Source organism: Epinephelus moara, chromosome 3 (genome assembly GCF_006386435.1).
Source record: "Epinephelus moara isolate mb chromosome 3, YSFRI_EMoa_1.0, whole genome shotgun sequence".
Classification (NCBI taxonomy): domain Eukaryota; kingdom Metazoa; phylum Chordata; class Actinopteri; order Perciformes; family Serranidae; genus Epinephelus; species Epinephelus moara.
In genome coordinates, this window is record NC_065508.1 from 39,063,850 (window position 1) to 39,080,412 (window position 16,563).

The 16,563-nt window shown below is 41.3% G+C and overlaps 2 protein-coding genes across 3 annotated transcripts in view; one reads left to right on the plus strand and one right to left on the minus strand.

Annotated features, from left to right (window-relative positions):
• ska2 (spindle and kinetochore associated complex subunit 2) overlaps positions 1–16,563 on the plus strand; it is a 245,973-nt gene that overhangs the window by 89,126 nt on the left and 140,284 nt on the right. The window lies entirely within an intron of this gene.
• Positions 1–16,563, minus strand: part of sptbn4a (spectrin, beta, non-erythrocytic 4a) — a 91,543-nt gene that overhangs the window by 8,854 nt on the left and 66,126 nt on the right. For both annotated transcript variants that reach the window (XM_050035271.1, XM_050035262.1), the window contains 8 exons: positions 12,714–12,852; positions 12,509–12,593; positions 12,006–12,217; positions 10,328–11,643; positions 10,116–10,179; positions 9,751–10,019; positions 8,310–8,480; positions 8,119–8,161 (listed from right to left, as the gene is read on the minus strand). In XM_050035271.1, coding sequence (XP_049891228.1) covers positions 8,119–8,161; positions 8,310–8,480; positions 9,751–10,019; positions 10,116–10,179; positions 10,328–11,643; positions 12,006–12,217; positions 12,509–12,593; positions 12,714–12,852 — 2,299 coding nt within the window. The remainder of the gene's footprint in view (positions 1–8,118; positions 8,162–8,309; positions 8,481–9,750; positions 10,020–10,115; positions 10,180–10,327; positions 11,644–12,005; positions 12,218–12,508; positions 12,594–12,713; positions 12,853–16,563) is intronic.

Consider the following 16,563-nt stretch of genomic DNA (forward strand, 5'->3'; position numbering starts at 1 on the left):
CAAAGTACAATACTTCAGTCAAAATTTACTTAAGTAAAAGTAAAAATACAGATTAAAAAAACTACTGAAAAAATTACAAATTACACAAAAAAACTACTCAATTACAGTAACGTGAGTAAATGTAATTAGTTACTTTCCACCTCTGGTGTTAACGTTACTAGTAAGTGGAAACACACAAAGAAGATGGCGTTAATGTTTCAGAGGCTACTCTACAGTAGGCTAACATTAGCCATTAGCAACTAGATGCTGTGTTGTCATTTAACGTTATATGTTATATTAGAAGCAATCTAAACATAACGTTACCTGTCCTGCACAGTCAAACGCAACCCCGGAGTTTTGAAACTTATCCGGGGTCACTGATGACTGATGACTTTTATAATATAACGTAAATGCTAACGTTAGATAGTACTGGTGACTGGCAACAAACAAGGAAGATAATACTGAGGCACAGGCTATGTTACGCCAGGGCGTAATGCGGAAGTGCTGCGAATAGCCGCAAAGCGCCGAGAAGCAAAGCCAGTTTCCTTTCGGCACCCATGTTAACCGATTGTGTCATCCACACCGGCCGTGCTGTGCAGCTCTGCGGCCGGCGCTGCAGCAATTGTTTCGGCGTCTGGTCTATTTTCTGCTCGAGCCGCGAGCATATTAGTCAGTGGTATCTAAACAGAGTGCGAGAGAGATGAACACACACACACACACACACACTCACACCCACTAACACACACACACACACACACACACAAGAAAGAGAGAGAGAGAGAGAGGGAGAGAGAGAGAGAGTGGGCCGGCTATAGGGGGTGGGGGTTGGGGCACACACACGCAAACAGAGAGAGATACCCATGATGGAAAAACAGCCCCAAATGTGACGGAGACAACAGCTGGGAGCAGAAGCGCTTGTCTACCGGCGTGGAGAAATGCGCGTCTGATGTGGGGGCTCGCGCGAGAATTACGGGGCACTGCGCTTCGCAGCACTTCGTTGGCAGTGTGGCCCTGGCTTTAGGCTACACTAGACTAACCGTTAGCAACTGGATGCTGTGTTGATATATATATATATAACGTTATAGCCTAAGTTACATTAGAGGCAAACTAAAAATATCTGTCCAGCAGAAACTCTGCGACCATCTCGTCCCTTTTGTGCATCAGTCTTCGCCATCGCTCGAAAGCAGAGCCGATGTTGAGCTGGAGTTTTGGCTCTTGCAGCATTGAGTTCTCTCTTAGTGTTAGCTTTTTCTGCAATATTCTTTCTTTTGCCAACTGATTTCCCTGTTGGAGCGGCTGGAGGTGAAAGCAGTGGTCCGCATTTGTCTGCCATTGTTAAGGAGAAAAGTTTATATCCACAAGCGTATTTGTTGTCTCACAGACTCCATGGATGTTACCCGAGCGGTTACATCAGTCAGAGGCCTCCACGAGGGGAAGACAGACAGGATGCTCGTCCAATGCAATGATTGGTCGGAGTTTTCTTTGAACCATATGAGAAGGTGGTATGGTATGGTATAATTATGAGTTTTTACCTCTGGTGGAATTCACTTACATTTTATTGTGCCAGAAAAACATTTCCAGAAAGGTAAGTGTTGCTTTAAGTTATCATAGTTTGTACAGTATAACAGATAATGGGACTCTCCACTTCAGCCAAATCACAAAACTCAAATACTACGTTTTCCTCCTGAATATTGTTAAATTGCCAGATCTCAGTGTTCAGAGAAAGAATACCAGCTCTCAGCTGTGCAACTAAAGATCTTTGGGTTTTGAGATAAATGGGATGTTACGGATGATTCAGGGCCAAACTTCTGTTTGACAGTAAAACTTCAAAAGCCTATTCCCAATTACACGCCCATTCATTTTTACTAGTCGGGTGTGGCTACACATTTTGACAAGTAAAGGCCTGTCTCAATTAGACGCCTGGTTTGTTTGTCAGGCAGTTCAGTTTTATAGAGGTTGTTTGGATGTATAACCAGATTGTTGACTTTAAGCTCATATTAGTTAGCTGTTTAGATCGCACAAGCAAATATAAATGTTTAAACAATATGGAGATGCTATACACTGTTAGCTTGGTTCATTTCATTTAACTGAAATTACCATTTTTTCTCCCGTTAAAGGGTTTTTCCTTATCTGCTGTGAGGGTCCAAAAGACAGAGGGATGTCGTATGCTGTAAAGCCCTCTGAGGCAAATTGTGATTTGTGATATTGGGCTTTATAAATAAAATTGATTGATTGATTGACACTGGTTCAAATAAACAATTTCATAGTATTTCCCATCTTTGCTGAGCAACAGTTTTGTGTGACAGGAGTTAAAGGCCTGTCCCTAGTATAAGTCGGTTAAGTTCAGTGATTCAAGCAAATAATAGCCCGGGCTATTAGGTTTTACAGTATATGCACATATGTCCATAATTTTAGGCATTTACAGAACGTTTTCTAACCATCTCCTTTAAATTTCATTAACAGCTTTTTCTTAATAGAGTCCTGTAAATATACACTATATCCACCTCCTCAAACATTGAACAAAGCTATTTTGCCCATGGAGAACTGTGTAATCTACTCCACATAAACACCTTATTTATTCTGTCCTCTGACATTTTTATAGGGCGGTTCCACAATTGGGTTATTTAAAATTTTCGTTGCAGGGCTCCTGGTACCCAGCCCATGTCTCCCAGAACTGCTGGAATAGGAGCAAATCTATGAACCCCCAGAAAACACTGTATTGCTCTATTCTGTATAGTGTCAGCAATTTAGATTATTTTAAGCCCCATATCCCTGCAGAATAATTCATTATAGGGGAGACACATGCATCATAGAGTTAAGTATATGTAGAATAACAAACGGAGCAGTACACAGATAGAAAGATAGACAGACTGATAGTTACTTAGCTTGTTTGTTTGGACAGAGGATCATTCATAAATTCAGAATAAATGTAACAGTAGTCTTTTGTACTTAGCTTTTCTGAGGCTATTGCATGGTTACATTAAAGAATTTCTGTCCCCCAGTTTTGAACAGCCCTCTCAGTCACTACATTCTGGCACCTGTCTTGAGCTGACTCCCAGTGTTAGGTACTTTGGCAGTTGTGAACTGCATCTATGGAGTCCTTAATGCACCTAAAGCTGATCAGTGAGACATGATCATTGAGAAATGGTGCTACCTCCAAAAGGTCAAACTCATTTTTCCTTCTGTACAGCCCCAGTGATTTAAAAATCCTTCTTAGTGTACACATATACCGATCAGCCAAAACATTAAATCACTGGTGATTGGGTACCTGGTCTGTAACAGTGTTTGGGTGGATGGAGTGTGTCAGGTGGCATCCATATGAATGCCAGGACCCAAGGTTTCTCAATAGAACATTACAGAGTAAGAAAATGGTCAATGTTATTCACTTCACCAGCCAGTGGTTTTGTTTTGGCTGATCCGTGACTTATCATACTATCATCCACCATGCTCTGTAACAGCAGGATTTCACCATGTTTCAGCCCAAGCATTAGGCAGAACTTAATAAAATCAAGTAAATGAGTCATATTTATCAATCTTTTCTCCACACACGTTTCCTCAGTCAAACATGACTTTCATGTTATAACAACATGTTATCACATTATAATGTGAAATATTTCACGTTTTAACAATGTAGGCGATAATGATTTAATGTGAAACAGTTTACAACAACAAGTTAAAATGCTATAACATGAAATGTTTCAGGTCATAACAACATAAAAAGTATATTGTTATAACAAGAAAAGTTACCTTTTATAATGTGATAACCTTTATGTCGTAATAACAAAAATATCCTGTTGTAGTGTGACTGAAGAATTACGCAAGATCAAGTGGTAACCTCTGCTTTTGAAAAATAATGCCAACACTGAAGTGTCAAAAACTGTAGTTCCTCTAATGGCCACCTGAGTGACAGGTTGTCTGTGAGGCATTGCTACTGTCTGTTAGTGAGATCCATCCCTCGCTCCTCCACGGTTCCACTCACTCATCCAAATATGGTCACTTCTGGCTCCAGAAAACCAAGATGGTGGCAGCCGATGGTGAGTGCCGAATTCAGGATTGTGCTCGGTGACAGAAAGTATTGTATAATGAAAGTGTGGCTTATGGGGAACTGATCTAAACACCTTTTTATGTGGTGGCCTTTTGAAATGAGCAGTAGGGGAAGTTATTAACTTAAAGAATCAAGCAATTGATTAATAGAAAGCATGAACTAGCTAGCTAGCGTGCTGCTCGCTTTTCAGACCATCATATTAATGTTAACCTCAAGTCACCATTGCTTTAGTCTCTCTGTCTCTCTTTCTTTCTTATTCTGTCATACGGATTACTGTTAATTTATCATGTTGATCTGTTCTGTACGACATCTGTTGCATGTCTGTCCATCCTGGAAGAGGGATCCCTCCTCAGTTGCTCTTCCTGAGGTTTCTACCGTTAAAGGGGTTTTTTGGGGAGTTTTTCCTTATCCGCTGTGAGGGTCCAAGGACAGAAGGATGTCGTATGCTGTAAATTTAGATGAAATGTCACTGATGGGATGGGATAAGAATAGATGCAAAAACGGTGTTGCAAATGTGTTTGCAAATGATGCAAACATGCAACATTTGCGCTACTCATGAATTCACGTGCCTTTAAATTTTTCAATTTGTGCAAGGAATTCACATGACACTGTGTTGCAAAAAGCCTATCAGAAACATGGTTGAGATTCTCTTGATGTTACCAAGAATTAAGGTGTGTTCACACCGGACTTTTTATTTTTTTCGCTGTCTCTCGGTTCGCCCCTTTGATATCGCTTCATCGCTCAGTTGCAATCGCTCGTCAATGTGGCAGAAATCAACGGACTTGCTTTTTCGCTTTGATGACGTCATTGAAGCAATCAGGGTATTTCGGGGGGTGCTTGACTGTCATGACATGTCAGCTTCATTAAAAGTATAGCTGCAAATTAAAAGCAAAAAAAAACACACAGAGACAATACATCTGAGCATTTATACCTCTGACCACGGCTGAAAATTCTACATTTTGATACATACAGGTATACATATTGCAAAACTCTGTAAAAGTACACCAAAGCATACATTTTCGTTTCCAAATACTTATTTGAAAACAAAACCATTCGTACGGTCAATAAAAAAACATTTTGTTAATAATAAAAAACGAATGTAATCTCAACAGTGACCGCGCCAATAAAAAACGAATGTAATCTCAACAGTGACCGCGCCAGCTGTGTGTGTGCGTGCGTGCGTGCGTGCGTGCGTGCGTGTGTGTGTGTGTGTGTGTGTGTGTGTGTGAGAGAGGAGGAGTATCAATAAAAAAAGTTTCCACTAATTATTTCGGTGTTTATTTCTTTTATTCTTAAGGGTTTTTTTCATTAAAATGCGTAATATAGTCAACAATATTATAGACCAAAATTTAATTTAATTTATTTTTGTAGAATGTATTTAGCAAATTGCCACTTTCAACTGGAGACACAGCGCAGCAGCAGTGCAGCAGCAAAAAAAAAAAAAAAAAAAAAAAAAAAAAAAGGCATTATAAAAAGCCGACAAATAGTGTTAATTAATTGACATGAGACACTGGAGAGGTTGTCAGTTCTATTCTATAGTCTGTAATACTTTTTTTAAATTTTATCATAACTTCTCGGAAATTACTCAAAAATGCATTCATTGTGTGCTTCTGAGCACACGGGCAGCATAAACAATGAAGTTACATATGATGATCTGGCAGATCGTTGCGGCGCTTGGAGGCAGTTGACAGTGACAGTTTTTTCAGCAGCCATTTTTTTCCTACCAATAACCTATGGTTGAGGCAGCTCCAGCTCCAGCTCACATGCTCTGACTCAGCCATCAGAGCCTCTGAGCTACAGCAATAGATGCATTGGCGCTGTCCGTGGTGCTTTACACTAGGACCGCCAGGATTACAGCACCCCTCCAAGCGCCGCAGTCCCGCCGGCTGGCGCGGTCACTGTTGAGATTACATTCGTTTTTTATTATTAACAAAATGGTTTGTTATTGACAGTATGAATGGTTTCGTTTACAAATATTTATTTGAAAATGTATGCTTTGGTGTACTTTTACAGAGTTTTGCAATATGTATATAGGAGGTATTGCAGGAGGTATAAATGCTCAGAAGTCTAGTGTGTTTCATTTTTGTAACTTAAAGGCTTCAGAAAACATACAAGACACATTTTTAGTAAAAGTCATAGGAAGAGAAGCTTGTAGGTTTTATCTAAACAGAGTTATTTGCATTATAAAAACCGTTGTGGCGGCTCTAGGACAAGTGCACTTACATTGATCACTTCCATAAAATAAAACGAGAAATTGGAGAAGATTGAAAAAATTGTTAAAATTAAATTAGGGAACTGATCACAGATGCATTGTGTCGTTGTGTTTTTACATCTATTGTTGCTTTTAATTTGCAGCTATACTTTTAATGAAGCTGACATGTCATGACAGTCAAGCACCCCCCCAGGATTCCGGGATTACGGCAGCCAATCAGCGTTGAGCTGCAAGCGACAGAACCCAGCGAAATACCGCTCCAGATGAGATTTCTCATCTCAAGCGACGAGCGAAAAATTGCTCTGTCGCTCGGAGCCCGTGCAATTTTTCTCCGGGGCAAATATACGCTCAATCGCCTGTTTGCATTGACTTTGTATGTAAACTCGTCGGTGTGAACACACCTTTAGAAATGGAAGACAAGCTTAATTGTCGCCGCCTGTGAGCACCCAGAGCTCCACAGCTCAACTTCAGTAGCCTTTTTGTACAGAGAAAAAACAAAAAATAAGAGGGCTCGTAGAAAGTGAGTGAAGCCATAGGATTACATGGTAAGTTCTGAAAATATGTGACTTGTGTAAGCTATTCTGTTAAGTTACTCCTTAGCAAAATGCTCTGACTAATATAAGTTGGCCTTTTATTTTTGAAGGTAAACAATGGAGGGAAGTGACAATGTGCTGCAGTTGACAATAAAAAACATAAGAGAGTTTGGTTCGCAGTGGTTCAGTGCACTGAGCCTCCATGTTCATCGTGTTCAAATCACTTTGCATTTTACCAGCCTTTAAAGGAAGCCCCTTTCTTCATGATACTACCACCTGTTACCAATGAACTGTTTTTTTAATGTGGAATGTTCCAAACAGGTGTTTTTTCAACATTCCACAACTCCCCCAGTATTTGTTGCTCCTGTCCCAACTTTTTTGGTGTGGGTTGTAGGCATCAAACTCATGTAGGCCTACGTATGTATATTTATTTAAAAAAAAAAAAAAAAAGTTCATTAGTATGAACATTGAATATTTTCTCTTTGTAATAAATTAAATATAGGTCAAAAACAAGACAACTTTTTTGGAATCACGATTTTATCATTTTACCAGATCACACCAGGTTTATTCTAAATAGACATTCCTTTTCCAACCTCAGACATCTGTTTAATATTATCTAAAACCCCTCCACCCTCATCACCCATGAAGCTTTGATATTATTAGATGCAGGAAAAGCTTTTGACAAAGTAAAGTGGGACTCCACTCAAGAGAAATTTCACTTTTTAGAAGACTCTTATTCTATCCATTGCTTCGCTTTTCAGCTTGCTATGTTTGCTTTTTTTTTGTTTGTTTGTTTTTTGATGTGATTTTCATAGCTTTCTGTTAGATGCATGCTGCTTACAGTCTGGCACCTTGGCCCTACCTTTTTGTAAAGTCCAACCTCTCCTGCGTGCTGTGGCCAGGAATGTTTCAAACTCAGCAAAACAAGACGAAAATCATTACAGATAAATACACTGCCACACTGTTCTAGTGAGTTGTAAATGATAATCGAGACAGATTACTTTTAGCTGAGTCAATACATTGTTTTTAAGAAAATTCTGTGTAGTATAACTTTAAATGAAAGGGAAATACTTCCCATCCATATAGTTGCAATAAACTATTCGTCCTATACTATCCACTAAGGTCACCCAGCACAGCTTTACATATTTCAGAGTTCAGGTCTTTTAAAAGCATGCAGACCTTATAAGTCTAATTTTGCTTCTCTTTTGTCCTGTACCCCAAAAGGCTGTGAATGGTTGTCTGTGTTGAATTTATCTCTAGTTCCATGAGTCAATTCGGTGAAAATTAATACCCCCATCCTATAGTTTTCAATGCATTCACGTAGAAGATCCAAAGGCAGGAAACCTTACCTCATCTTTTGCATGGAATGCAAAGTTGTTTCCATCGGTCATTCTGTTGCAGAAAAAAATCCACAGGAATTGTCAGTTTCTACTGCACTGCTTTGCCTTTTATATGTCTGATAAGTAATAATAATAATGCACTTGTCTAATAAAATCACAATTTCTGCCATTAAAATTTGCTACAATAGAAAAGCTCTTACTGAAGAATGAAGACGTTTTTCTTCTTTTTGTATCCCATTGAGGGATCAAATGAGCAGTTACTGAGATCTACAGGAGGCTCTTCATTGTATGTTGTGGTGTGGTTCCTGGCATCCTTGTAGAAGGTCAACTGTCCCTCTTTCAGCACACAGTATACGTTCACCCAGGACTTACTGTAAAATTCAAATGACACATTAAGCAGATCTTAACAAATTAAGATTGAATACATGTCTGGACACTTGTGGGCTTGTTGGATATAATCTTATGTACATCATTCATTTTCTATCAATAAAAGTATTATATTAAAGATGCAAGATGTTATGCTGTCATGCTAGAAGCTACAGGAATAAAGTCAGCATCCCAACCAGCTGATGACTCATGTAGAGGACATGGGAATAAACAAACAGCTTTGCTTTTTTGTTGTAGTTGTAGAGGAAGTTAGTCCTAGTATTACAAGTATCAAAAATAACACACATCGCATCCAAAATCATCAACCATCCCACACCCAACCTCACAGAGCTCAACCACCGATCTGTCACATGTCTCGCACGAACATTAACCAATGACTCGGATCACACTTTCAACCCACACTTCACACTGCTGCCGTCTGGGAACAGATACAGGACCCTGAGATGGAGACGAGCACGCTTCAACAAGAGCTTTGTCCCGTCTTCCATACAGGCAGCGTCTGCCTTGGTCAAGACAAGGCAACAAGAGGCGATGTAGCAGGGGGCTTTTTTCGCTGCTACTCCTCCAACATCGGTTTGGTGTCTGTGGGCCTAAAGCTCAAATACTTTTGCGTAATTTCCAACAGTTAATTTTTTACTTTTTAATTTAAGAGAAAAAGATTTTAGTATGATGACCAGTCAATGTATTTGCCTGAGAATGCTGGAGGGTAAACCTCCCAGAATCCAATAAAAATCAGGATAGAGTTACCTAAATTAGCCTCAACTCTCACATCATTCAGGATCAACTTCCACACACAAGAGAAATACAACACAGTGGATGTTCTGGTCATTACTGGGGCTTTTCTGAATGTGACGTAACCTCACAAATTACTCTAGGTTGTTCATGATGCGCTCCTTGACCTTAGAATTAAGGTCGATAACTACTGCAGGTTGTAAGCGACTTAGCTGTACATGTTAACGTTTGCATCTTAAATACAAGGTTTCATTCTTTCATCACACTTTTACTCCTGTGTTTTTGGGTTTGGAAAGGTTTAAAATGACACCTCCCTCCAAACTCCTTAAATGACGTGTATTACTCTTGTTAGAGCCCCATGGACACTGCTGCAGCATAGAAATCCAAAGTTTGACAGGCGCTTTTGTGCCTGTTTACGGTTTCTAAGCTATGATTAATCAGTCACTGTTAGGATATAGGGTTTAGCATATGATGAATTGTAAACTATGTCTGTTGTATGATTTTTGTCAGTAAAGGTTGTACCTATTTGGGCTTCTCTGCTGAGCTTCAAGGTCAGACGTGGTGGCCTTTTTGCGGTACAGGAAGCCTTCATTGTGGGCAGTGTGTGAAGGTGGCTGAGGTGTCGTTGGGGCACCAGTGGCTGGTGCTGAGCGAGAGCGTCGTGTTTCCTCAGGCTCTTTTGGGCGGGGCCTCCTCCTTGGTTTAGGGCGGTCTCTGGCACGAGGACGTCCGTCAAAACGAGTCACGGGTGCTGAGAGGCTGCTTGGAGGTCGATAAGGCTCTCCTCGTGCCTGAGAAAGTAGAAAAAAGAGAATGTGACCCCAAGACACGAAGAAAAATGAACATACACAACACTTTTGTTATAACCTGTATGTAAGCTAACTCACATGTGCTGCCTCTCTCTCCTGGACCTGTTCTACAATCTCTGCCATGGTCTGTTGTCTCTTGTCCCTGCAGTGACAACAGACATGAGTCACCCAAACAGTAAACACAATCATCACGTGACTTTTGAAATCATTAGGATCAAGCTGGACAGGGCTGACTGGGCAATCTGTAAAGCCAGATTTTGTAAAGATAATTTGAATTTTCATTCACATACCCTGAGCGTTTGTCAGAGCCCTCCTTGACAGAGCCCTCCAAGTCACTTGAGTCCTGTCTCTGCAGCCTCTGCTTGCTGCTCCCTTCCTGTTCACTGGACGACTGCCTCTCCAGGCGCCTCCGGTAGCGCTCCTGACGCACAATCAATGGCAGCTCGTTCAGTCTGGCCTGGATCTCCTGTTCACTGGAGGTCTGTCTACCCAGCTTGTACTCCCTCTCTCGCCTCAGATGGTCCATCTGAGGATCAGAGCGGCTGCCACGGGGATCCCTCTGGAGACGGCCGTGGAGAAGCTCCAGTCCTGACTCTGGCCCCACCATGTCTGCCATTGGAATGTCCCCAAACTGTTCCCGCTGCACTCTGCTAGCCTCTAGGAGAGGGTTTACAGCTTTGTGGATGTGGTTGATCCTGGGCTGCATGAAGTCAGCTTTCAGGTGCTGCCATGCATATGCCATTTTAGGGTCCATAATGCCACCACTCTGCGCCAGGTAACCAGAACTGCCCAGACTTCCACTGCTGTAATGATTTTGTGCCAGAAAGCCTGAGCTACCCAACCCCCCACTGCTCTGATAATTCTGTGCTAGGTATCCAGAACTCACCATACTAGGCTGCTGTGCCAAATACCCAGAGCTCCCCATATTAGGCTGTTGTGCCAAATATCCTGTACTACCTAAATTAGGCTGATGACCCAAGTATCCAGAACTTCCCATATTTTGTGGTTGGGCCAAATATCCAGAACTGCCAAAGTTCTGTTGAGGGAGAAAGCCAGGGCTTCCCATACCTCCACTACTTGGCTGCTGAGCTAGGTTACCTGAACTTCCTAGCCTGCTACTGCCTAGATGGTTTTGTGTAACACCCACACACCCAGTAGTCAGTCCAAAGTACCCAGAGCTCTCTGCACTGCCAGCAGTTTGATGGTTTATCCCAAGGTAAGTAGAAGTGTCTGCTCCACCACTCTGGGAGGTCAGTGCTGAGAAACCAGAGTCACTTCCACCTCCAGCCACCTGGTGGTTCATCCCGAGGTATGGGGAGCTCACCAACTTCCCACTGGGTTGCTGTTCCAGTCCATGGTAGCCGGATCCATTTATAACTGGATTGTAGCTGGCAAGAGTTGAGGACAATCTCTGGGTTGTAGGGGAAGCACCCAGATCCAGACTGGTCTGTAAGGGTTTGGGTTCTATATGTGCCTGTACCGACTGCCTCAAGAAAGATGAGGTAGTACTGGTTGAGGGGACACTGGGAGTCAGACATGATAATGGGAACATCCTTCGGCTGGACAGTGGGGTTGTCTTTTTCTCCTCCTCTTTTTTCTTCTCAGCCTAAAGAGAGAGTTCACCATATAACTAACAGTACTACATCAACCAAATTTAAACCAGAAATCAAAGGCAGGATGGCCCAATAAAATAAAGATATTACAATTGATCTGGAATGATTTGCTCACTTTAAACAGTCTGGTTTACTAAAAAATGTAGCATTAAATGTGGAGGGGGTGCAGTGAGTAAAAGTACATCACATGCAGTAAATGTCATGAGACAATTTTAAGCCCATGACAATGCAAACTCATGGCATGCACCATGCCTGCTAAGCAAATACAACATCCCAAGGTCACATTTTTTCCTGTAGCAGCATTAAATTGTGACTCCACCAAACTGATTAAACATTTATCTATTGTCAAGCTTACTGCGGAAAGCTGGCGGAGAGAGCTGAAGCGTTCTTTCCAGGTTACAGCAGCCTTGCGGAAGGCCTCATGACGAAGGATGAGTTGCTCAACCTCATCTGTTTGGGCTGGGGCCTGTCCTCCTTCTGGCTCCTTGGAGGTGATCAGCGGTTCCTTGGCCTTCAGCCAGGCTTCCGCCTTCACTGTCTCCTGGGCAAACCGGAACCTTTCCTGCTCTGGAGTTGACAGCAGACCAACAACACGATTACCGTCACACCACATTTTAATGCACACTCCAGTAAAAATCAGTTTTTATTTAGACACTAGATCATAGTGGAAGTGTATTTTATCAATTGAGTTAGTTCAGAGTGAGTATGTAATGTTAGCACAAGCAAGAAGAACCATAAGATTGATACATAATCCGTAATAAAAGGACAAAGTGGAAAAAAGCATTCGTAGTTTGAGCCTGTTTGACATTTAACATAATGTTGTGTTAGGAGGTGCTTCTGCTCTAGTGAGTTACTCACTGCACTGTAACTTCTCCTGGTGTTTGTCCCATTTGTCAATAAGATCTTTCTGCTTTGCCAGAAGACTGTCCAGCTTCTCTTTTATCTGTGGGGACAAACAAATTGCAGTCGTGACGACAACAACATATTGCTACATCTTAATCAAGTAATTGTATGGGTTTTATGTACTCTTTGTGACAGTCATTTAAATGTGTTGTAGTCTGACCTCCTCTGATGCAGGGTTTCCTGCAGCTATTAAGATCTTGCCCAGATCTGCACACTGCTGTATGGTCTTGCTGCGGCCGTCTACTTTGGCTTTCAGCTCCTGATGTTGTTTAATCATCCCCTCTAGAGCCGTGAGATCCCTAAGGAGGGATAGATCAGATTATTTAGATTAAATTAAACACCAAATACTATCAGGAATTCCTTATACCTGCAGAGTGTAAAATGTTAGCTGTATGCTCGTTTATGTAGTGTAATACAGTATTATTGCTAATATGATGAATAAGGATAAATAATAATAACTTTGGTTCTTCTAGCACCAGCAGCAGAACCAGCTTACACCATCCTCACATGAAGGCTATGTAACACTCCCATGCACACAACATCATAAACCTTTAGATTTTGCTGAGGACACCCACTGACCAGTTTTGTTTACTTCACCATGACTGACAATGGCTGCGGTGGCAGTAGCTCAGTGCGTGGGGACTTGGCTAAGAAACCAGAGGGTTGCCAATTCAAGTCTCTGTACGGACCAAGTATGGAGTGTGGATTGGCAGCTGGAGCAAGGCACCGACCCCCAAACTGCTTCAGGGCCGCTGTTAATGGCTGACCCTGTGCTACCCCCTTTTTGCATGTATGTAGGGTGGATTCACGAAAAGGCACATTTCAACTGCCTATTACCTAAAAAATTGTGTAGACTGACAAATAATCAAAGTTATCTAATTAAATTAATTTTCAAATACACATTTCTGCACAATGAGCATTATAGCCTCACAGAGCTGCTGGTGTGAATATACTCCTGTTTGGCCAAGAAGTGTGGGGAGGGATATTTCTCATTCTCAGTGTGTTATATTGAGTCTCTCTCTCTCTGACCTGTCAGTGCTTGGGCCCTAATAATAATAATGATGAAAGTAATAAGTATTATTGTTACTATCATTATTATTATTATTATTATTATTATTATAATAACAACAATAATAAGATTAATAATGATAAAAATTCCTTCAGTTTAAATTAGTTCCTAACACTGGTTGGTGCTCGGTCCTTAACAAACAACTACTAAACAACACTAATAATAATAATAATAATAATAATAGTAGGGATGCAGCTCTTATATTAAGACACAACCACAAACCCGAACCAACCCAATCCAACAAGTGCAAAAAGGACAACAAGATTAATCAACTGTCAATGATGAATAAAATACAAAAGTGACGGTAAAAAGAACAGAGACCAGTAAGAGTAAAAGTTATTGAATGAATATATTAAAGTAATAAGACTAAAGCCAGAGTAAATAAAAAGGTTTTCAGCTGTTGTTTAAAATGTTAACTGAGCCAGCATCTTTTATGGGTTTTGGAAGATTATTCCATAATTTTGGAGCATAGTTTACAAAAGCTGTGCTGCATTCTTTTTTGTGCATGTAATTGTGTGTATTTAAAAACCCAGCTGTAGAGGATCTGAGAGCTCATGAAGGATTACAGAACAACTGAGCATCTTCAATGTAGGTCGGTCCTGAACCATTTAGAGCTTTAAAAGAAAGTAAAAGAACCTTAAAATCAATTCTAAAGCATACTGGGAGCCAGAGGTGTAAAGCTTAAACTGGTGTGATATGCTCTACCTTCCATGATTTGGTTAAAGTCCAGCAGCACAACGCTGACATTTTTTAAACTGACTGTTTCAGAAGGTCACTAAAAAGAGCATTGCAATAATTGAATGGATTTGAAATAAAAGCATGAATAAGTTTTTCAGCATCTTTACAGGGTAGGAGCGGCTGTACCTTGGCAATGTTTCTTAAGTGATGAAAAGCTGTTTTGTTCAACATTCTTATATGTGAATTAAAATCTAAATGTGAATTTAAAACAATGGCCAGGCATGTTACTTCAGCTTTAATCTCAGGAGCAAGATGCACAAGTTTGTAAGTAATGCTAATGGTTTTCATTATTGTTTAATCTCTCGAATATTATCTTAATTAGTATTTGTTTAATTGCAGAAAATATCACAAATTCCTGAAGCCCAAGGTGCCGTCCTTAAAGCAACCTCTTACCTTTCTTGCATTTCACACAACACTTAGAAAAAAATTTGAACATCCACAACTCCCGCCTCCCTCCAAAGTCCTGACCCTCTCCTCCTGCAACTCCCCCTCCCTCCAAAGGCCTACTCCCCCCTCCTCCATTACATCCTCATTACGTCTATGATAGACGTAGGTGTTGGCAAGGTAATGTTAGATACACGGAAAGGAGAGCGAGCATAATGTTACAACCAAGACTGTCAAATGCAACCCCGGAGTTTGAAAACTCAACCAGAGTCAGTGATGACTGATGAGTTTTAGAATAAGGTTACAGTGCTAACGTTAGATAGTAGCGTTAACGTAGGCTGACCAAACGTCCTCTTTTGCCCGGACATGTCCACTTTTCACGTCCCGTCCGGGGCGTCCGGGGGTTTTTTATAAATTGATGATTTCCGTGTGTGTGTGTGTGTGTGTGTGTGTGTGTGTGTGTGTGTGTGTTAGAGTGCGGCACGGGCCGCATATTTCTGTCAAAACCCGACCCGAGCTCGACATTATTTAATTACTAAAGCACTGAGTTTGTGTCACACAGTTGTTATGGTTACAGGCTATTTAACAGGCCGGGCGTGCGCCGTGGGTGCTCAGCGGAGAGGGAGACCTCCGTGTTTGAGACGGGAGCGGGAGGCGGGAGCTCCGACGCTTCCAGCGAGGGGAGAGGGAGAAATTAACAAAATAAGATAAAATAAGAAAAACCTGTCTCCCTCTTTTATTTTATTTTCAGCGTTTAATCAAGGTGGAGGCGGGCNCTGAATTTTCTATCCATACATATAAACTTTAAATAGGCTATAGGCCTATTAAAATTATAAGGCATCTTTGAGTAAACTACGAGTATCATTTAAGTAGGCCGGCCGAGTGTGCTCTTTTTTGGAAATCAAAATATGGTCACCCTACGTTAATGTTACTAGTAAGTGGAAACACAAAAGGAAGATAACGTTAATGTTTCAGAGGCTTTGCTACAGTAGGCTAATGTTAGCCATTAGCAACTGGATGCTGTGTTGTCATATAACATTATGAACTGAACTGAACTTCTTTATTCGTCATTTTTATGCACAGCAAAAAACGAAATGACATTTCGCACACCCCAAGCAAAAAGAAACAAAACATTTAAAAAACAATTTGTGCAACATACAGTGTTCAACATAACATTTTTTCCCCACTGGCCCCCCGGGCCAGTAAGAATATACAAGGGGCCAGTAGTTCAGAGTTTTACTGGCCCCTTGTATATTCTTACTGGCCCAAGTAAAAAAAGTGAGGGAGAGAGAGAGAGAGAGAGAGAGAGAGAGAGAGAGAGAGAGAGAGAAAATGAATATAAAACTTCATTTAATTTAACTTCATTTCATTTAACTCCATTATACCTCATCGTAGCGCGTGGTGGTATATACAGCAGTCCTCGCAGAAGCTAATGTATGATGTCACAGCCTCTATGTACTCATCCACTTATTAGATGACCTCACAACAGGTTTACAGAGCTTTAACTTCTGCCTGTATGAGGGAATCAGGTGGACGGTGCAGCGCGGGGGACGGCGTGATAGGCGTTGTTAACAGTTGTGTAACAGTGATCCAGGATATTCTTCTCTCTGGTCAGACATTTTATAAACTGTTTGGGCTCTAGTTTCCCGGTGCAGCGCAGGGTGGCGAACCCCGCGCAGAGCTAGTTTTGAGCAGCGCAACCCGAGGCACGCTCAGTTTGGTAGTTTGGCAGACCGAGGTGCGCTGAGATGGGTGTGGCGGCGCAGCAGGGGGAGGTGTCGACAGATCCAGCTTGGCGCAGTGACAGTTTCGTGCCAAA